The sequence below is a fragment of the Miscanthus floridulus genome, chromosome 1 (genome assembly GCF_019320115.1).
Source record: "Miscanthus floridulus cultivar M001 chromosome 1, ASM1932011v1, whole genome shotgun sequence".
In the NCBI taxonomy this organism is placed as follows: Eukaryota; Viridiplantae; Streptophyta; class Magnoliopsida; order Poales; family Poaceae; genus Miscanthus; species Miscanthus floridulus.
Genome location: NC_089580.1, coordinates 79197616 through 79220493, shown reverse-complemented (window position 1 = coordinate 79220493; position 22878 = coordinate 79197616). Strand labels below are relative to the sequence as shown.

Here is a 22878-nt window from a genome sequence, read left to right as displayed (position 1 = left end):
TCATTTTCATTTCTTAGCACAGTACCATGGATATATTTTTTTAGAGACAAAAGACGACGTGACACGGGAGAAGAAAAAAAAAAAGAGGGACTGTACGCGGCTCGAGGAAGAAAAGCCCAAACACGGAAATCTCTCGGCCTACCCGGACAGCAATTAGGCCCGTCCTTGTCAGTGGCCCAGAGCCCCAGAGTGCCCACTGAGTGCCTGGAAATGGACCAGGAGCCCAAACACTACACGCACTGACCGAACAGGCCAGCCCAACCAACGCTGCAGGCTGTGGCGCACGTGGTGACGCTGGCTACGGGGACGGGGACGGCGACGGCGACGATGGCAGTCCGTGGCGGTGGCGACGCCCTGGCCCAGCCCGCCCCCCGGTCGACTGATGATCTGAAAAGGAGAGGAGGGAGAAAGCGGCCGGAGCAAAGTGGCAGCGGTACAGCTATAACCAACCAACAAAGGCAGCGGCGGAGTGGGCGTCCCCACGTCCCGCCGTGCGCAATGCAATGCTCCGCCTCCTCGGTTGGCGCGCAGACAGAGCTTCGGTTGGCGTGCAGACAGAGCCTCGGTTGGCGAGCGGTGAGGACAAGCAACAGCACGGCGAGTCCGAGAAAGGATGTGGCCAATGGCCATACCTGATGCAGCCAGTGTGGGCAGTGCGCAAGTGCGGCAAAGAAGCCCTGAAGAAGTTGCATGCCATTGGCTCTGTGCCAGCGGCTAAAAAGCGAACTGTATTTTGTCTGACAGTCTGTGAATTTGGCATTTTTGGGTCTGAGATCATGTGCGTCCCCAGTCCCCTTTTACCACATGGCGCAGTGGACAGCAGCTCCGGCTGACAGAATTTTGGCTAAAACTGACCGAAAACATTATTTTAGCTGAATTATGAGAGAAAAACATTGTTCCATCTGAAAAAAAGCCAAACAATCGAATATAGGGTAAGACGAACGAGGCCTAAAGCAGTGGATAGACTGTTTCAGAGCCGAGATGAGGATTGCTCCCATCCCAGGCTTATTATAGCAGAATTGGTCATTTGGATCGTTAGATCATGCTTCCACTAACTGTTCAGGTTTTCGTTTGGCCTTGTAAGCATGAATACGGATGTTCTCATCATCTCTGTTGTGATAAAATTTGGTGCGTTGCATGTATTCTATTTTAGGCGTGTCCTAGATTAGCGGTGAGCGCGGCTAGTTCAGCGCCGTGCGCGTCTTTCTTTCCATGCAAGTGTGCGTGAGTGGTGAAACTTGGCCCGGCATTGACGCCCACGTTCCGTGGCTGTGGGATGGCGCAGCAAGAAGATCGCGACGTGGGCGATGGTGTTCGTGGCCTTGCCAAGCCTATAATGGTGTGTGTCAATAAAAGGAGAAGAAAAGGCAGTAAGTTTGTGCGCTGCGCCAATTCCCTGTCTCTATGCTTGAACGCGTGTTCGTCGAGCTCACGGCGCTGTTCATCGAGTTCGTCGTGAAACCACAGATAGCGAGAGAGGAAACGATAGCGTTCCAGCGAGAATTGAGAGAGAATCTAATCCAACAACTGGTATCAGAGCCCGATTTCGTCGCTGGGATCGTCACCGAGCGATCACCGCAGCATTCATGCCGAGAAACAACTCAAGGTCACCGTGGCGGCGGCGGTCTTGGTCTCCACCCGGCGGCCGCTCTGGAGGTAGCGGCGGGGATGATTGTGGGCTGGTGCTTCACCGCACGGTCAAGGAGCTCGGCAACAACGCTGGGTGGCCAATGCCGACGAGAACAAACTACACCGACTAGGCGGCGTTCATGCGCGTCATGCTGCAGGGCAGGCACCTGTGGGATGCCATCAATGTCGGCACCAACAGCTTCACCGACGACCGCAACGCCCTGGAGGCGCTGTGCAAGGCGGTTCCGGAGGAGCTCCGCGGGACGATGGCCAACAAGCCCACGGCCAAGGCGTCGTGGGATGCACTGAAGACACGCCACATCGACGTCGATCGAGTGCGGAAGGCCAGGGCGCAGACTCTGCATCAAGAGTTCAACGGCCTCGCCTTCAAGGAGGGGGAGACCGTCGATGACTTCGCGTATCGCATCACCAAGATCACCGACCAGCTCACCATCTTGGGTGATGCCTACGAGGAAGAGACGATCATCCATAAGTTTCTTCAAGCCGTTCCAGATCGCTTCCATCAAATTGCAGTGGCCATCAAGACTATCCTTGATCTCGAGGCAGTCTCCCTGGAGGAGTTGGTGGGGCGGCTCAAGGCGGTTGAGGAACGGCTCAATCGTGGGAGAGGAAAAGGCGGCGGAGGCTCGGGTGGCGGAGGCAAGGAGATCGACGGCAAGCTATATTTCACCGAGGAGCAGGTGATGGCGCGCCTCGTGTCCTGCCTCAACCTCAACTCCGACGGGTCGGCGAGGCGCAGCAAGGCACCAGCCGGCTCCGGCAAGCGTCGCGGTGGTACGGGCCACGGCAAGGAACACGGGAAGGAAACGCGTTCAGGGCCACCCAAAGGGGGCAACGGCCGGGAGGGCAATGATGACGCCTGCCACTACTGCGGCAAGTCTGGGCACTGGAAGTGGGAGTGCCGGAAGAAGAAGCGCGACGAGGCGGCGGCGTAGGCGAATTAGCCTCAGGCCAACCTCATCAAGGTGGAGGAGGAGACGGCCTCTCTGTACATGACCGTGGTGACCCCGGTGGAGAAGGTCATCCACAAAATGGGCCTCGTCGAGCATGTCTTCCTCAACGAACGCAAGGTCATGCCGGACATGGAGGATGGCGGTGATCATGGAGAGTTGAAGTGGTACCTCGACACCAGTGCGTCGAATCACATGACCGGCGACACGTCCATCTTCTCCGAGCTCAGTCACGGTGTCATCGGATCCATGAAGTTCAGGGATGGCTCCCTGGTGGAGATAGCAGGGCACGACAATATCCTGTTCGAGTCGAAGGACGGTGGCCACCGGGCGTTCCATGACGTATACTACATCCCGCGGCTCCGTAGCAGCATCCTCAGCATCGGGCAGCTCGACGAAATAGGCTACAAGATCGACATCGACGATGGCGTCCTCCGAATGTGGGACAAGGGGAGCTAGGAGCTGCTGGCCAAGGTGAAGCGCACGCCTAATCGCCTATACATCCTCCCGCTCAAGCCGACCAGGCCGGTGTGTCTAGCCGCAAGCTTCGACAACGACGAGTGCAGGTGGCATGCTCGTTTCAGCCATCTGGGGTTCTAGGCCCTATAGAAGATGAGTAGCGGTGGCATGGTGCGTGGGCTGCCCTCCATCGAGCACGTCGAGCACGTCTGTGACGCGTGCCTGGCTAGGAAGCAGCATCGAGCGTCGTTCCCGCAGGCGGCCAAGTACCGCGCCACCAAGCCCCTGGAGCTGATCCATGGCGATCTATGCGGCGCGGTGACACCGCCAACTCCCGGTGGTAAGAAGTACATCATGCTCGTCGTCGATGATATGTCTAGGTACATGTGGGCAGTCCAGCTCGCAAACAAGTCGGACGTCGAGAACGCGTTCAAACGCCTGCGCACCGGCGTCGAGAATGAAGCTAGGCGGCAGATTCAAGCGTTCCGCACTGATCGTGGGGGGAGTTCATGTCGGTGAGCTTCCTCGAGTACTGCACCGAGCACGGCATCAAGCGTCACCTGACCGCACCGTACAGTCCCTAGCAAAACGGTGTGGTGGAGCGGAGGAACCAGTCCGTGCTCGCCATGGTGCGGAGCATGATGAAGGCCAAGAATGTTCTGGCCTAGCTTTGGGGGGAGGCTGTGATGACAGCTGTCTTCCTCCTGAATCGAGCCCCGACACGGAGCCTGGTGGGCCGGACGCCATATGAGGCGTGGTACGATGTCAAGGTCACAAAGCCAAACGACGGGAAGCTGGACGACAAGAGTTAGAAGATGGTGCTGATCGTCTATGAGGAGGGATCAAAGGCATATAGGGTGTTTGATCCCACTACGAACCGTGTGCATATCACGCGCGACACGGTGTTTGAAGAAGGGGCAGTCTAGGACTACGGCACATCTGACGAAGGTGACAATGGAGATATCATGAACAGTGTTGAGCAAGGGGGTTTTGTGGTGGAGGATGAATGGGTGAGTCCAGGCAAAGAGGAGACGGTCGCTGCCACACTAGTAGGACCCGGCTCCACGACAGTCTCACCGGGGGGTCGCGCTGCATCACTAGGCGCGGCACCGACCCCACCGAGCTCGACACCACCGGGTTCCATGCTTGGGGAGTCAGCTTCATCGATGGCGCCCACAACCATGTCATCATCGCGCACGCCATGATTCTAAGGAGGTCCAGTACCGTGGCAAGGTGAACTACCACAGAAGGATTAGGTCCCCGTCGAGTTCGTGTCCCCTACCTCCGCAGCGCTGGAGATGCTGGATGCGGACGACGATGAGGGGCTCGCACATCGGTTTAGGATCATGGACAACCTGTTGTACGACGACGATGAGCTGGTGGTAGATGGCGATCTGCTCCTGGCTATCGATGAGGAACCCACCACCTACGACAAGGCATCGGGTCATAAGGAGTGGAAGATGGCAATGGCGGAGGAGCTGAAGTCCATTGTTGACAACAAGACTTGGACGCTCACTGAAGCACCGCCTGGAGCAAAGCCGATCGGGCTCAAGTGGTTGTTCAAGATCAAGCGTGACGCCGACGGCAACATCACCAGGCACAAGGCTCGCTTGGTGGCGAAGGGGTACGTGTAGCGCACCGGCGTTGACTTTGAGGAGGTGTTTGTGCCTATGGCGTGTCTAGAATCAGTACGGTTTCTCCTCGCCATCACCGCGCATCGAGGGTGGACGGTGCACCACCTCGATGTGAAGTCAGCGTTCTTGAATGGCGACCTGGTGGAGGAAGTTTACGTCGAGCAGCCGCCGAGCTATGTTGTCTAGGGTAAGGAGCGGAAGGTGTACAAGCTACACAAGGCAATGTATGGGCTCAAGCAGGCGCCCAGGGCCTAGAACGCCAAGTTAGACAGCTCCCTGCTGAAACTTGGGTTCAGGTGCAGCGCGGTGGAGCACACCGTGTACGTGCGCGGAACCGATGATGACCTGCTACTCGTCGGTGTCTACGTGGATGATCTCGTCGTGGTTGGGGTGAACCAGACGGAGGTCAAACGCTTCAAGGAGGAGATGGCAAGGCTCTTCAGCATGAGTGATCTCGGCCCTCTACACTACTACCTGGGGATCGAGGTGCAGCAGAGCGCGAACGGCATCACATTGTGCTAGAGCGCGTACGCTGACAAGATCATTGAAAGGTCCAGGCTGAAGGGGTGTAATCCGTGCAACACTCCCATGGAGCCACGGTTGAAGTTGAGCAAGGTGAGCTCCAACCCACCTGTTGATGCCACAGTGTATCGCAGCATCGTCGGGAGTCTGCGGTACCTGGTGCATATGCGTCCAGACATCGTGTTCGCGGTGGGCATGGTGAGCAGGTTCATGGAGGCGCCAACAACAGAACACTAGAGCGCCGTCAAGCATCTCCTCAAGTACATTTCAGGTACACGCTCTCACGGCTATGTCTATAGATGCGGTGAGGGTGCACTGGAGCTGATCAGCTACAGTGACGCCGACCTAGCCGGGGACTACGACGATCGGAAGAGTACCTTTGGTGCCTTCTTCCTCGGCCAGAGCCTTGTGAGCTGGCAGTCACAGAAACATCGTGTAGTGGCGCTATCGTCATGCGAAGCAGAGTACATCGCCGGTGCCACTGTGGCATGCCAAGGAGTTTGGCTTCCAGGTTGCTGGCGGACCTGGTGAACGTGAAGGCTGTCACGCCGCTGCTCTACATCGACAACAAGTCTGCGCTGGCTCTCGCCAAGAATCCAGTGCTTCACGAAAGGAGTAAGCACATTGATGTTCGTTTCTATTAGAGTAACTAGGAATAGTACCACATTGTCTAACCACGTGAGGTGTTAGTCCTATATACTCTATATAATTAGCCCATGAGGCCCAATGCAATATAACACAATCTCCACCAATTATATTCTCCTTCATGGTATCAAAGCCTAGGTTTAGATCCTAACCCTAGCCGCCGCCGCTTTCGCACCGCGCGCCCCCAGGGAGAAATCGATCTCCGCCGGGGGCAGCGCCACCTCTTTAGGCGCCAGATCCTATTGATCCCGCGCCCTCTTTGTCGTCGTCAAGCGGCAGATCGGGTCTTCTCGCGGCGCGCGCCGCCCTCTCCGCGCTCGCCGTGGAGGATGCTGGGCATCACCCCACCCCGCGCCGCCGTGGTGGTGGCCTGGGCAGATCGACCCCAACACCACGCTGCCATGGTGGTGGCCGGCCAATCTGCGTCATCCTCGTGCGACCTCGCGTGACCGTGACCCGCCGTGCGCCCCGCCCCGTCTGACTCCGGTAGCTCGTGCCGCGAGCCGGGACGAGCCACGCTGAGGTGCACTGTTGCCAGGGTACACCTAATCTGTTGCTGCTGTATCTTTTTGGTTTGCCCGATCACTGATCGGGATTGAGTCACCCATCGCCAGTCGACCTCGCGCATACCTACTCCGGCATCGGCATCGACTACAATGACATCTACATCTTCGACTGTGCGTCCTGGCCGGGGCAGGCGATGCCGAGGGGATGCCTTCCCGCGTCGCTTCTCGGTCATTCAGTCCGCATGTCTACATCATCGGTTCGTCATCACCACCACAGATCAGGACGCCTCCGCCGGCTTCTTCCATCGTCGCTCCACCTCACGCATACTCGGTCCGTACAACCGATTATGCGCGATCCACCTGGCTCCCATGACGTCCATCGTCGAGTACTATGCGCATCTTCTCCGAGCAACAGGGCTGCTGGCTTGCTGCCATGTCGCCTCGTCGGGCTGCAGCACCGCCGCCCGTGTGTCCGCTTCGCCGTTGCATCTACATCACCGTCCCATGTGCATCGACGACTATACTGCGCACTCTTTGCTGCGCCATCCGTCTGCACAAGGTCTTCGTCGTGCTGATTGGGTCTTCGTCATCAAGCTTGCCGCTACCTGCGCCGTCGCTGAGCCATGCTCGCCGGTCGCACCCCTCGCATCGTCGCTGAGCCCTGCTCGCCGATGCGTCTGCTCTCGCACTGCTTCTTCTTCGTCCAGCACAACCACGTCGACAACATCACCGTGGTTGGGGCCCTCTACCTTGTACGCCTGGTATTGGCAACACCGACGCATGCTTTCATCCCCGATGCGTTGCTGGGACTGGCAAACCCACCCTACGCCTTGGCGCACAGGTGGCTTGACTGCATCGACTTCGGCATCGACCCTCCCGTTCCTACCCGTCTGCCTCGACTGCGTCGTCACCTTTCTTCTACGTCTACGACGGCCTTGACTTCGGCATCGCCCCCTTCCACAACGACTGCCTCGACGCGTCTCCGTCATCATCATGGCGCCCCTCGCGCGCCTACAGCTCCATCGACATGGCAATCCGACCACAACTACGTCGACCTCGGTCATCTTCAGCACGGCTTCTTCGACCATGGCTATTGCGCCCTCACGCTCGGCTACCTCGACATCGGCACAAAGGGCTACCGCCTTGCATGAGGACTCATTGGCTTCTTCTCCAGCCACATCATATGCGCCGCATCGACTGTTATGACTGCAGGGGGTGTTAGCTTCAGCTTCTTCTCCAGTCTCACCGTCTGCGGCGCTCCCGTTGTGACTGCGGGGGGATGTTAGAGTAATTAGGAATAGTAACACATTGTCTAACCATGTGAGGGGTTAGTCCTATGTACTCTATATAATCAACCCATGAGGCCCAATGCAATATAACACAATCTCCACCAATTATATTCTCCTTCAGTTTCCATTTCATTCGAGACTGCATCAACAATGGCACTTTGGAGACGGACTGCGTCAGGACCGGAGATCAGCTAGTGGACTTGCTCACGAAGCCGCTTCCACGCGATCGACTGCAGGAGTTGCGTGCTCGGAGCGGCATCATCAACACAAGAGCAACGCAACATAATTAGGGGGGAGATTGTTGTGATAAATTTTGTTGTGTTACATGTATTCTATTTTAGGCGTGTCCTAGATTAGCGGTGAGCGCGGCCACTTCAGCGCCGTGTGCGTCTTTCTTTCCATGCAAGTGTGCGTGAGTGGTGAAACTTGGCCCGGTATTGACACCCACGTTCCGTGGCTGTGGGATGGCGCAGCAAGAAGATCATGACGTGGGCAATGGTGTTCGTGGCCTTGCCGAGCCTGTAATGGTGTGTGTCAATAAAAGGAGAAGAAAAGGCAGTAAGTTTGTGCGCTGCGCCAATTCCCTATCTCTGTGCTTGAACGCGTGTTCGTCGAGTTCACGGCGCTGTTCATCGAGTTCGTCGCGAAACCACAGATAGCGAGAGAGGAAAGGAGAGCGTTCCAGCGAGAATTGAGAGAGAATCTAATCCAACAATCTCCAGTCATCAAAGGTGTGCACTATACTGTAAATGACAGATAGACCACTCGTGTTTAATGTCTGCATATTCAATGCTCAGTGCTCAGACAAACCAGGCCGAAGCTGCATTTGTCTATCAACGCAGCTGAAGGTTCAGGTTCAGAAATTTTGGTTCCGTATGCTGCTTCATGGACAAACTTGAGAAAAAAGGTCTCAACAACATATTATATGCAAAAAAAAAAAAAAATGCGAGAGAGAAACGGCTGCATAAATAAATACGAGCATTTGAAGCATATTGCATATAGAGGGCTGATATATGTAGAGAGCACCACAAACTAGGTCAGAGTATGAACTTTGGTTGCACACTGCAAACCTGGATGTTAACTGTAAAAGAATACACCAGATGCAGACACTTCAGAATTCAAACTTCTTCAGTTGGAGTACAATATATAAAATTCAAAATATTTTTGAGTTGTAAACTTCCCAAAAAGTTTTAATAAAAAGAAAAGAAAATTGAAAAAGAAGATCAAAAGTACATTCTTTCAAGTTCCAACTTTCAAGCAAGGATTACAAGACCCACGTCCTGCTAAAGGATACCTTTCCAAATTGGCCAATTGGTGCCCCATTCTGTATCCTTGAAAATGATCTACTGCATTTTACTTTCTGAGTAGTATATGCCAGCCTGCAACTGCAACAATTCCCATGAAGCATTTAATATTCAGTGTGGTTCAAATATTCCAAGATTTCTATGAATAGAACCTTCCACACACCAAAATTGAATCCTGTACTTTACAGCATACTACAGAGAGAAACAGGAACTCAGGTAATTTTTTTCTACCAACTGATAACATGGCAAACAGGGTTAAGCCAGCTACAAGTTGCTCCTCATAAGCAGTAAGTTTCTAGATTGCTACTTTGCTGCCACTCCTAGAGAATGAGCCAAGCAAAATTTTCCAACACCATGTAAAGGCTCATGGAAGTCACAGCAACAAGATCAGTGTCCCTGCTGTGGTTAAGCACCAAATGAGCAAAAACTGAAAATGAACATAGGCCTCAGGAGAAAAACCATACTAAACATGCTAAATTTCCTTGAACCACCAAACATTTTACAGAGAGTGGTTTTGGTCTTTACAAAGGACAGAGATGGGCAAAAGTAAAAGATTCAGCATGTTCACTTCAAAAACCCTCCCTCCATTTCATAAATAACCTGCTTTCTACCGTTCCCTTCCCTTTTAGTTTTAGATAAGGCTAACTCCATGCTAGAGTCTATACAACGATTAAGTCGCAGTTCCTATGGGTGCCTTTTATTTGGATATGGTTGTTTTGCTGCCAGCTTCCTGATCTGTTCAACCAATGATGGCTCAAGATACAGTTGTGTAGTTTTTTGTGAATTTCCCTGGATTGAATTCAAGAAATGTACTTAGCAGTTAGTATTAGAAGGTTAAAGAAACAACACTTTTTTATTAGATGGGATTCTGACCTGGTAAGCTTTCAACAGATTTCTCCACTTGTCCTGAACCATGAAACAATACAAGAGTATCATATTAGCGAATAGCATCTAAGAATGAATTTACTTCATAGTGCAATGCATTACTAATATACTTCACCTTAAGATTTACTGATGTCCTAATTGACGTTTTGAAAAATTGCTGCTTCAACAAGGCCCATCGTCCAACACCAAATTTAGAGACACCTTGTACCAGTATCTCCACTTCTTTAGCAGTCCACCGGCTATTATTTTTTCTACGTGTGTACTCCCTACTAACACGACTTTCAAAGAACATCGGGTTCTGTCAAACAACCAAAAGTCATGTAAAATTTCTCAGCTGATGGGTGATAGTGATAGGCTAAGAAAGAATCTGAATACAAAAGAGGGTGCAATGAAAATATTAAATTTAATTTTTCAAACACACTTTGACAACGAAATGAATGGTTTGGTTACTTGAAAATTATATTGTATTTTTTATCCATTAAAAAAAAATTAACTGTTTTTGTTTATTTAATCATGGAGAAAAATAATTAATAAATTCTCCAAAGCAGATACAAATAGTTTTCTCAAGCATTTGTACACAAGCAACTTTTTCATCATTTTTTTCGTTTCTTCTTTTGTTAGTTCAATTAAAGGGATGTTCTCACAATAAACTTGTGCCTACCCATGGGGACGTCCTCCTCTTCCGAGTTCCTCTTCGGCCACTTCTCCTACATTTTGTCTGACATGAGAAATTGACTGTCAATACCTTATGTCGTCCGCTTTATCTAGCATGTTAAAAGTTTACTTGTGCAAAAATCTACCAGGTGGTTAAAGTTTAAACATCAGAATATCTATTTGATAAATTTGACAACCATACCTGATAATGGGCATTTGTGTCCAACAACGGAGATGGATGCAAATCACCTGCAATAAAGTTCTATAAATGTTCCTCCAAGCCATAGATAATGCCATAATGGTATTTACCATGTGTAGGGAACCCTGGGAATTGTCAGTAACAGCTAAACATTGCACATACCTGACAACCAATCATTTAGGTTTGTCTGATCTTGGGGCCCTTCCAGTTCCAGCAGTTGTAGGATATTCTCTATCTGTAAGAAAACATAACGTCAATATTGATTGCCCTGTTCCTTTGTTTTACAACATATGAAATTGTACAGGCGCATTGATGAGAGACTCATGGGTCTATTTCTTTTACTAGTGATGAAGATGACCATCCAGAAATTTCACTTAATGTAACAAAAGGATGTTCAGCCTTAACATGCTGTAGAATGTGCCTTCGCAAATCAAATGTCGACCTTCTGCAGGTAATCTTTAGTAGAAGATGGCTATTCTCAAGAATTGGAGGTTGATCTACCAAGATGGCCAACTGCCCCTATTCCAAGCAGGTGTGGCAGCAGGTAGAGGTCTGGTCAGGAGAGCGAGGATTGAAGCAAAACCAACATTCATCAAGGATCAAAAACTGGTGGACACACTTGAACACAGCGCAGGGGACATACAGCAGGCGAGTTTTCTATGGAATCTAAACGTGCACAAATCGTAGTATACACAACTTGGAATCTATGGAAGGAGCGATGCAGGCGAGTTTTCAACAACAAAGCTACCGATGTACAGCGTCTGCTGGATTCAATAAAAGATGACATTCAGTTGTTTCAAATGGCAAGAGAGGACCCTGAATAGTTTCTCATAGTTACAGGCCTTGGATGGCTGTAGCTATTTATGTTTACGTTTCTTTAATGTCCTTTTTTTTATTTCACTTTTCTGTTCAGACTATCTTTGCTGTACAGTTTGTTAACTGCTTCCTACTGAATGAAAAGGCAGAGTCCCTGCCAATCTTGCTAAAAAAAAAGAAAAGAAAAGAAAAGAAAAACTACCAGGATGTATTGTTACAACAGATGGATCTTGTTATTGGACTTCTGGAGATCAAGGTGACACGAGTGGTCCTGTTTAGATTGTACACCCTGATTTCGTGCAGGGTGTTTTTTCGGAGTTTGAGAGATACTGCTCTGAAGATTTGAAATTAAAAAAAAGCTGACTTTTTGAAACAAATGACACCAATCGGCGGGGACTCAGATTCGGTGCCTTTCCTCTGGCAAGGCACGGCGTACCTTTCGGCCCTAAAATTTCAGTAGAAGCACATGTGAAATGGCCTATAAAATTTCAGTAGAAGCACATGTGGTGCTGGTTCAGTAATAGCACAACTTGCGAGGGCGGGCACAACCTGAAGGTGCTTTAAATGATTTTGAACTTGTGGCCTCGCCTGCACCAATTTTTTTTTTCTCAAACACTTTTTTTTGCGAGGACTAGGGGATCATTGTATTGTATTAAGATAGAGAAACAACCCAATTACGAGCCGATTCCACGGCATTCGACGAGGATTAGTTTTTTTAACACATTCGCGCCCTTGAAAGATAGAACAGCCCCCCAAAATCTCCCCTAGGCCTTGTTTAGATCACCTTCAAATTCCAAGTTTTTTCACTCTCTCTCCATCACATCAATTTTTAGCCGCTTGCATAGAGCATTAAATGTAGGTAAAAAAAATAACTAATTGCACAGTTTAGTTGGAAATCACGAGATGAATCTTTTGAGCCTAGTTGGTCCACGATTGGACAATATTTGCCAAATAAGACGAAAGTGCTACTATTCATCGAGTTGAAAATATTTGCAATCTAAACGTGGCCCTAGTGCCTTAGCACCAGACAAAACCCACGACACTGCATGTTCACTAATCTCCTGCAGCACCGTCGGACATCAAGGACGCAGCCGTCAAAAACGCAGTGGAACCAAGAAGCATAAATGCAGGCAGAGATTAGTAAAAAGGAGCCAACTTTGATGCTTGGTTGCATTCATCCAACAACCAAAAAAAAAATCCAATTTTTCCCCCAGATTCAGCTGGCGACCAACGGATAAGTGTAATGGAGGAGGCGATCCTCGTTACCTGTAGTCCGCGGGGGCTGCCACTCGCGATGCTGAGCTGCAGATCGCCAAGAAAGCCATAGAGTCCCTGCTCCGCTTGTTCAATCGGCGCCCAAAACATCTCCGGCTCTTCCAACGGCTGTCGATAAATCTGAATCGCCTGCTGCTCCATCAGCGATCGAAGAAACAAGCTCTGGGAAGAAACCGTGGAGAAAATGAGAAATTAAAAGTTGCCAGTAGTAGTAACGCGGTGAGAAAACTCAGAGAATAGATAAATCGGTCCTTTTATCGGCTTATCGCTGCGCATCGATTACCTACCAGCGGTCGATAGGCGTCCTGGTAAGGAGATGAGAGGAGCGAGGAGCGGCGAGGAGGCGCCCGGAAGCCGCGTCGGAGGCGAGAGGGAGGCACGGCGGAGAGAGCCGAGGCTGCTGTGGCCTATTGGAGCGGAGGAAAGCATGCTAATATAAAGAAGGCAGGAAGCCGGACTTAAACCTCACTGCCGCTGCTGGGGTGGATAATGGTGGCATCCGGAACTTCACTGCCTGTTCGGTATCCATATTTACTGCCGCAGCCACTTCTGTTAGACTATCTCAAACAACACCTAAAATATAAGATCTATAAGACCCCATTTGGTTCAAAGGATTTTCACAGAAAATGTGAAGGAAACAGAAACAGAGGAAAGAAACGAGAGAAGATCGTTTGGAATGGAGGAAACAAGGACACCTTTTCTTTGAAATACTGTAGCTAGATGCTGATTTCATAGGAAAGAAAGAATCCGCTCTGATCTCTTGTTTTCTCTTCCTTCTCCGAGGCAACTTGCGGCAACAACAGAGGCAACTTGCGGTAGTTAAGAGTAATTAGTACCCATATTTAAATTTTCTGTTCCTGTCTTTTGAAATCTCGTAGTTTTTCACTTTTCATCATACCTTATTCCTGTGTTTTTTTCTATTCCTGCGTTTTGGATTCCTTTGTTCCAAACAGGCCCTTAATGTTTAGGTAGCGCTATAGTCAAAGGGTTCAATACCCATTCGACATCCTCTCCAACAACAGGACCAAAAAAAGAGTTCTTTCTGCAGATGGATTTTCAGGAGAAAGGATACTTATATTTGGGTTGTGCCTCTCAGACAACCTAAAATGGGTCTCCTATATAGATACTCTGTTGAAGACTGATTTTATGTCTCCTACTATCTATTTTGGGTTTGGGTGCCCATATAAATCGCCTATTACAAACAGGGCTAGGAATGCAACACTCAAGATACTGTAGAAACAGTGATAAGCACGTTGCTGCCAACAGTAGTAGTATATTATGGTAGAGTTGGATATATAAGAATCTTTAGGACATGATGTTTCGGTATCTCTTTACACGGTAGAACAAATTTAAACCGACAAATATGTTTACCTGATCGTTTTGAGGGTGGAATGATAAATCATTTGATTAATGAAATATAGATGCACAATACAAATTAAGTGTTGAATATGTTTTGCTGATCAAATTTGGTTGGACTAGGAAAACAATAAACCTTGATGTTGTAAATGCTTGTTTAGCGGGACTCTAGCTCCGACTACTCTTGTATAGTAGTTTCTTTGGTGAAGTTGAAGCTATTTTGAAAAAAAAAGTACGGCAAAAACGGCTTTAGGGGTAGTTTTATAATAATCTATATCAAATTTGTAAGAAATTGAGAAAAGGTATGTTCTTTGGGCTTCGATTGCTCAGTACAAAAATAGCTCCGACTTCTTTGACTCCTTGTAAGGATCCATTATTTTAATGGGCATTTGAAAAAGCCGAAGCCATGCTAAAGAGACATTTATGTGCATCTATTTAATTTAAATCAGATCATTCCGACTCCAAAATTTGATGCGTGCCCGGACCTCATGCAAAAGTATAGAATTTTTTTTTCCAAGAAGTGGCTTCAATAGTATAGAAAACTTTTCGGAAATTGTTAATGCATCGTCCATCCAAGCCAAGCTACTAGTTCGTCAGAACAAGGAGGAAGGACGTTACTAGGTGCCGATCGGCTTTAAATGGTTGTCAAATGAGTAGATGACCCTCCAAGGCCTTGTTTAGTTTGCAATTTTTTTGCAAAACGGTACTGTAGCACTTTCGTTGTTATTTGACAATTAGTATCCAATCATAGTCTAATTAGGTTTAAAAGATTCGTCTCATGAATTTCGTCTAAACTGTGTAATTAGTTTTATTTTTTTATTTATATTTAATGCTTCATGCATACGTCCAAAGATTCGACGTGACGGGAATCTTGAAAAATTTTACAAAATGGAAGGGAACTAAACGGTACCCAAGACTGAATCAAATACTCCCTCAGTCCCACAATAAAGAACGTTTTCAGCAAAATTGGTAGGTAGTCGGCTTGTTCGCTTGTTGATTTCAGCCAAGGCTTATTAGCTAATCAATAGTGTTTTTCTCTCACAACAAATCAGCATCAGTCAGGCTTATTAGTCCAGAAACCAACCAACGAACTGGCTCAGTATATATTTGTCCATATACTCGATGAGTTGACCCAACATATTGAGAAGTCTCAAGTGCAATTATGCAAAGGATGAAAGGAATATGAGCCAACTGTGAGACAGACTGATAATCTGAGTGACTCTCTCCATAAAAATGTCCCTATAGAATTCGAGAAATTTAGATATCTAACCCGTTATTCGCGCGCCTCTCATAATATAACCCTCAATTCGCATGTCTTTGGAAAAATGACCCATGTCCTGCGAATTATTTTGAAATTTAATCTTTTCAAGGATTTCTCTATTTCTGTAATTCTAAAAATCCTCTTTCACTGTTTGGGACGAGAGAAAAGTCATCATTACCCCTCCCTTGTTTCTGTCTTGTTTCTGTTTTGTTCCCGTTCGCTGGGGCCTGGACTCGACTCACAGGAGCACGAGTCATGAGCGCTGAGACGGACTCCCACGCGCCGCGGCGTCTGCGAGCTGCTCGGTCTCCGCCGCCCGCCGCCGACCAGGTCCGGTCGCTGCCCGCCGTCCGCTGTCCACGGCCAGCGCCCACACCCTCCTCCCGCTGCTCCTTCTCCTCGCGCCTCCCTGCAGTTCCTCCTCCTGCTGGCAGCTGCGCCTCCTCCTCTCGGCAAATGAAGCTAGGGTTAGAGGGGTTTGCGGCGTCCACCACCGGGCCGGCCCCTACGCCGTCCATTGGACTACGGCTGAAGGGGCTGCGACCTCCACCTACTCTATGGCTCCAGGGTAAGAGCCCCAATCTCCTCCCTCTATACTGTATGTTTAGGGTTCCTGTTGATTTGGGGGCACAATCTAAATTGTGTCTCTTTTATTTTTGTTGGTATCCGGTAGAATCAATCCGTCCATTGTTGATGTCGTGGATAAACTCGCAGAAATATTTTCCAACTCAGCTGTTACAGAGGTAGAGGCTGCTGCAAGTAATGTAGGCCATGACAATGCCACAGAACAAGGAGATTGCGGCAATCCTACAGTTGTTTCTCATCAAATTGACTGGGAGAGTCTGCTGATAACTTCTCTTACAGAAGACCAGATTGGTACTGCACTTTCTGTGATGGATGAGGATGCAATGTATGAGTTTGTTGGCCTTAGAGCAGAGGATGAGAGAGTTGAACAGGCTAGGATGGCGGCCCAAAAGGTGACTGAAATTAATCTTGATGATGTGGAGCTACAAGATGCAGACTTGTTGGTTCATGATCATGTACCTGGTGAGGATTCTGTTTTCTGTGACAAAGAAGACCCTCCAATGGAAGTTGGAACAATATATTCTAGTATGGATGAGTTTAGGGCTGCAGTGCGACAACATGCTATAAAGGGGCAATTTTAGCTTGCAACAAAGAAATCTCGCAAAGATTATTTCAGCGGCAAATGCGCTCATGAGGGTTGTTCATGGACTATTTCAGCAAGGTTGATGCGTGATGATCAACAAGTCAGGGTACTAACACTTTTCATATGCAGTACGCTAACACTTTTTATATATATGCATGGCTGTTCTGTCACTTTTCATATGCAGCACGCTAACACTTTTCATATATATGCATGTATGTTCTGTCACTTTTCATATGCAGCACACTAACTGACATGTTTGTTTCAATTTGATAGGTTGCAGTAAATAAAGGAAAGCATTTTTGTCCATCTACTAAAGAATTGATAACCAAGATGGCAAGCTACAAATGGGTAAGAGATAAGGCAATCCCTTTTCTAAAGAAGGATCCAAACATGCTTGCAACAAAACTAAAAAAGAGTTAGAGGAAAAGTATCAAGTCACAATTGGGTACCCAAGTGTGCATCTTGGGAGGGAGAAGGCAAGACAGGAACTTTTTGGCACATGGGAAGATAGTTTTGGTTATTTGTTCAACTTCAAGGCAAAGATTGAGCTCAGAATGCCAGGAAGTGTTGTAGAGATAGAGGTTGTGAATACGGAGGAAGGTGTATTTTTCCATAGGTTCTTTTGTTGTATGAAGGCAAGCATTGATGGTTTCCTTAATGGTTGTAGGCCATTTTTGAGTATTGATTCTACAGCTCTCAATGGTAGATGGAACGGGCACCTACCTTCAGCTACAGCACTAGATGGGCACAACTGGATTTTTCCAGTTGCATTTGGATTTTTTGATGGTGAGACTACTGATAATTGAACTTGGTTTATGCAGCGGCTGCAAAAGGCAATTGGTGATCCACCTCACCTAGCTATAAGTTCAGATGCTTGCAAGGGCCTAGAGAATGCAGTGAAGAAGGTATTCCCTTGGGCAGAGCATAGAGAATGTTTTGTCCATCTGATGAAGAATTTTAGCAAGAGGTTTCAAGGGCCTGCATTTGGGAGAATGTATCCTGTAGCCAGGACTTTTCAACTAGAATACCATGAATACTTGATGAAGAAGATGTATGAAGTAAACAAGAATGTTGAGCCATGGTTGAAAGCCAATCACAAGTTAAAGTGGATGAGGAGCCAATTCTCAGAGGCAATAAAGTGTGATCATATCACCAACAATGTGGCAGAGGTTTGGAACAATTGGGTGAAAGACCTTAAGGACCTTCCAGTGGCTGACCTTGTAGACAAACTGAGGTCCAAATTCATGGAACTTTATGCAAGAAGGAGAAGGATAGGTGAAAAATTTGAAGGACATGTAATGCTGCCACTTGTTGTACGCCAGCTATATGCAATGACCTGGCAGCTCGGTCACTTGAACACAGAAGCAGGTGGAAGGGATGAAGCACAGGTCTTAGAGGTCACTGCTTCACACAAGATCATAAGACATGTGGTGAATATTAAGGACCATGTATGCACCTGCAGGGAGTGGCAAGTGTCAGGTAAACCATGTGCACATGCTTTGGCACTCATCATCACTTGTAGAAATGCTAAGATGGAAGACTACTTGGATCCTTATTATTCAGTGTACCGTTTTAGACTAGCCTATGGTGGTGTGATCAAACCACTGCCCGATAAATCTCAGTGGGTGCGTGTGGAACTTGGATTCAAAGTGATGCCACCACTAGATAAGAGAGATGTTGGAAGACAATGGAAAAATAGAAAACCTAGTAGCCTAGAGAACAAGGGAAGCAAGCCTAGGGGCAAATGCATGTGGAAGGTTAAGTGTCAAAATTGCTTGGGTCTTGGCCATAGGACTAACTCTCCAAAGTGCCCTCTTAATGGAACAAAGAAGAGGTAAATGTGTATGCCTTTTTGAAATAATGCATACTTGTTGAATATTTTGTATTCATCTCAATTTTTCTTATACAGGAAAAGTCGAGCCAAGAAAGGGAAGGCAGGGAGACCTGCTGGTTGTAGCAAAGGTGATGCAACTCCTAGTCCATCCAAAAGGCAGAAGGTTGTAGTGGCAGAAGGCACAAGTGAAATCAACACTAGTCCTGGACCTGTTACAAGGAGGCAAAGGTGATTCCTGAAAACTAAAATCAACACTAGTCTCTTTTAACCTATTGCAATTAACCTTTCTCATTTTTTAGCCAACTGCAACTAACAATGGAGGAACTTGGAGGGACAAATCAAATCACTACAAGCCCTAGAGCAGTTACAATAAGGTAAAAATCATTCATTGTGTGTGACATGTGTGCATCTTATCTCATGTACTGAACCATTCCATTGACCTATGATATGTAGTGAAACTGGAGAATGGCCAAGTAATACAATGACCACTCCAAGGAAGAGTCCAAGGAAGAGGCTAGGTCTCAAGAAAAAACTCACTCCAAGGAAGGGGAAGAACATGGATGCTTGAATAATCTTCCTTTAATGTCATGAGACTTTTGTCTGTTAAGATTCCCAGCCATCTTTTGTGCATGTGAACTTGTGGTCCTAAATTGGCCAGATGACTCTCTTTTGTATGGCTATTTTTATGTGAACTATGTGAACTTGTAGTCGTATCAGATTGGCTAGATGGCTGAGTTGTTGACGTGAACCTATTTATTAAATTGTATGTGAACGTGTACTAATATTAAATCTATGCTGGAATTGTGCAGTTGATTTTATTATTTATGGTGAAATTGTATGGCTGTTTTTATCGTGTAAAACATATTATTTACATTTATTTTGAACATATATATTTGATCAGTGCAAAATATTAGTCTTTAGGAGCATGGGACGGAGCTGGGAAGAAAAATGAATAGGCTAGGAAGGAGATTACACCACCTGGGACGCATCTGAGTGGCTAGGCATGCATCCCTGGAATGAGGGAGGGGCAGTAACATCTTTTCCCATGCCCTAAACAGTGAAGAGAGCCCCTGGAATTACAGAAATGGAGAAAATCTCGAAAAGACTAAATTTCAAAACAATTCGCAGGACATGGGTCATATTTTTAAAGACATGCGAATTGAAGGTTACATTACGAGAACAGGTTAGATATCTAAATTTCTCATAGAATTCATAACGGCCAATATTAGTAACATTTGTATCTTCGTAGAATTTTGATGGCAAGATTATCATTATGTTGATGGCAAGATTATTGCTTAGTAATTATGATGGCAAGATTATTTGTATCTCCAAATAATTAAGGATTATTAGTATGTTATATTATTGCTTAGTAACTATGATGGCAAGATTAATTTTGGTAAGTGCTAATATGTTGATTAGTGCTTGTTTTGTATGCCAATTAGGATAATAATGGTGCTAATTAACATATTTTATTTGTAATTAGCGACTATCATAATAAAATTAGTGTTAGTGCATATTTATTAGTGTATAATTAGTTATTATTTTTAAATAATATAAATACAATTAGTCACGTATTCCCATCCCATCCACTCTCATCTATGTATAAAAAAATAGCTAGCCCATCCATCCAACAAAACAAGCAGCATGGATATCCATATGCTGAAATCCATGGAGGGTCATATCTCATCCACTCTTGTCCTCAAACCAAACACAATCCAAGTAAATAGTTGCACCACAAATACTTGTGTTTCTCTCTATAGTCTACTTCCTCCTCTCAAAATAAGTGTACATCTAGCTAACATTCAATCCCAAAATAAGTTTACTTTAAGATATAGTAGTTTTTTTTTTCACTTTCTCTATTCTTAAAGTGCAATTATTACATGTCGCAACACCTTTCAAAAGGGGTATATATATAATTTCTCTACTTGTATTGGTCATCCTAATCCTACATTTATTTTGAGAGGAGGGAGTATGCACGTAGGCTTATATAGGTGCTTGAATCGGAACCCATGTGACAAGCTTGAATCGGAGTTTAATTAAGGAACAAAACACGCGCGTCCTTTTGAGTTTAAATAGTGGGTTAAGCACACTTAAGCGAGAAAGATGCATGCATGATACGATAAATAAATATATAGCTCCTCTAATAACACAGCCATGCACATTCGAAAAACACACACACACACAGCCATGCACACGTACGTCCGTCTCGTCATGTCGTCAGTGTGAAACTTGAAAGCAAATTAACCATGCCGAGCAAGCCACTGTTTGATAGTCAAAGAGAGGAGTATATATACGTGCATCCACTGCCAAGCAAACCACTGTCGCCGGAATAGGTTTTTATTTTTTTAATATATACTGATCGATCAACATCAAGCATTCCTTTGAAAAGTCACAACGACAACAAGCATTCTTGATCCGGTCCGTGCCTGCATGTGTGAGCTAAAGAAAAAAACAAAAAGAAAGATTGCACTTTTCAAAAAAGAGAAAAATGAAAGGTCGCAGCAGATGGAATGGAGAAGAGCATCTTGAGTTTCTTTCTTACTTTTTCAAAAAGCAAAAGTGTTCCCTAGCAGCAAATCAGAGGTACTAGAGCCATAGAGGTCTGGTTCCCCTGACACGTATTCTCCACCTCCCTTCCATTGTAGTTGATTTGTTCTCGAGATTAGTACATGCTACAGCTAGTACTGTACGTGTTAGAATAAGACCGGATTTATTTAATTATTTATTCGCTCGGCCGTCATCATGAATTCAACACACAGCTACAAATCCCTCTCTATCCTAAAGATTCAGAACACTGCTTTCACAAGGACTCAAGGAGTTGCTAATCATATTCTACTGCTGCTTGTTAATCATATTCTACTGCTGCACATCCATGCATTTCCCTGTGCTTGAACAGAGCGAGGGCAGCGCGTCAACAGAATAACCGATTCAGAGCACTGCTTTCACAAGGAGTCTGCTGCACATCCATGCATTTCCCTGTGCTTGAACAGAGCGAGGGCAGCGCGTAAACAGAATAATAATAACTAGTACTCACTGTGTCTACGTAGGAATGCAATTCTTGTTTTGTGAGAAGCCAAAAAATTTAAATTTCGACTCAAGTTATATAAAAAATAGTAACATTTTGGATATAAAATAAGTACCATTATATTTATTATAGAATATATTTTTATAATAAATTTATTTAGAGACATAAGTGCTAATATTATTTATTATAAATTTAATTATACTTTAGCTAATTTGATCGGCGCGAATCCCATAGTTGCATTGTTTCATGGCCGCATGTCTCCCAGGGGGCAAACAATTTCCAAATTGCACAATGTTCGTTTCCAAGTGCTCACATCCACCAAAATCACCTCCAGATCTAAATTCTTCTGCCAAACATCCCTTCTTTGTGGGATCTAGATCCACCAAAAATCCAAATTTGAGAGTCAGATCCATGAATTTTACCGAGCACCACAAGGGGCGCTCTAAAAAACATTGCATCTATACCCCCTCATAGAGTTAGGGGGTAAATACCCACCGATGCCATCTATTGCATAGAAAAAAAGGTTTGCTCTTATTTTCTCCCGTCTGTCTTCCCCCACGCGATTGATAGAGACACGCTAGCCCCCGCCGCGCTGCCCTGTCGTGCCCGTGGCCGCACCGCCACCACGCCCATGGCTCCTGTCTTTGAGGCCGATCGCCGGCCAGCCCCACCAGCTCGTGCCCTCAACCGTGCCGCCCCCTGGCCGTGAGCGCTAAAGGTGCCACGACGACCATGTTCCGTGCCCGCCGAGGAGTTTCGATGGCCTCCTCACGGCCGCCTACACGTGTGTTCCCCACACCCGTCGTGCCCTTCCCCACCTCTGCCTTGCCATCGCCGTGCAGGAGCTCCGGCTTGGTCCCTCCCAGCGTTGCGCCCTAGCCAAAACTGGCCCAGTGCCCGCCGCCGTGTCCTGGTCTCGCTACCGGCCATCGCTCTGCTCCCAGCCACTGTGCCCCTAGTCATCGTGAGCCCAGCTGCCCCACGAGCATGCCCCTAGCCATCTGCAAGAGAGAAAACAATAAGGAAGGAGATAGGAGACTGATGCGTGGGACAAAGATGGCAGTGAAAAAAAGGAGAGGAAGAATAAAAGCTCCAACTCATAAGCTTCAATTGGATGGCTGTTGGGCCAGCCCAACATATCCACTATGGAGCTCTCCCAAACACTTTTCTCAGGAATAGTGTGGGATCAAGTTGGAGCTGCTCTAAAGTGGATCTGGTGCTATAGATATGATTTTGCAGACTTGGAGTTGTTCCAGACAGGCCCTATGTAGCATCCTTGTGGTGCTGTGTGTACTCTACTATAAAATAAGTACGCCACCTATTCCAAAATAGTTGGGATTATTATTTAAATTTTGTTTCAAAATACTGGTCGTCATGTTTACTTCCCAATAGACACTTTTCTTCTTCCAATATGCACTTTTATTTTCCTAATAGGTCTCTATTTCT

The 22878-nt window shown here is 46.9% G+C and overlaps 3 protein-coding genes and 1 pseudogene across 3 annotated transcripts; 2 read left to right on the top strand and 2 right to left on the bottom strand.

The window, feature by feature from the left end:
• LOC136536627 (transcription factor LRL3-like) overlaps positions 1-22878 on the bottom strand; it is a 172086-nt gene that overhangs the window by 31043 nt on the left and 118165 nt on the right.
• On the top strand, positions 1770-2585 carry LOC136459211 (uncharacterized). The gene has a single exon (XM_066459094.1). The coding sequence runs from the start codon at positions 1770-1772 to the stop codon at positions 2583-2585; it is 816 nt and encodes a 271-aa protein (XP_066315191.1).
• On the bottom strand, positions 8670-13211 carry LOC136487833 (uncharacterized). Of its 2 annotated transcripts, none has more exons than XM_066484950.1 (8): positions 13076-13211; positions 12780-12950; positions 10860-10932; positions 10701-10747; positions 10506-10562; positions 9960-10142; positions 9833-9865; positions 8670-9040 (listed from the first exon to the last, which is right to left on the bottom strand). In XM_066484950.1, exons 2-8 carry the CDS (start codon positions 12927-12929, stop codon positions 8999-9001), a joined length of 585 nt encoding a protein of 194 aa, XP_066341047.1. In that variant the 5' UTR covers positions 12930-12950; positions 13076-13211; the 3' UTR covers positions 8670-8998. The 2 variants fall into 2 exon arrangements, with proteins under 2 accessions (XP_066341047.1, XP_066341040.1); XM_066484943.1 differs by lacking the exon at positions 8670-9040 and adding an exon at positions 9053-9748.
• Positions 15661-18975, top strand: LOC136459192 (uncharacterized; annotated as a pseudogene).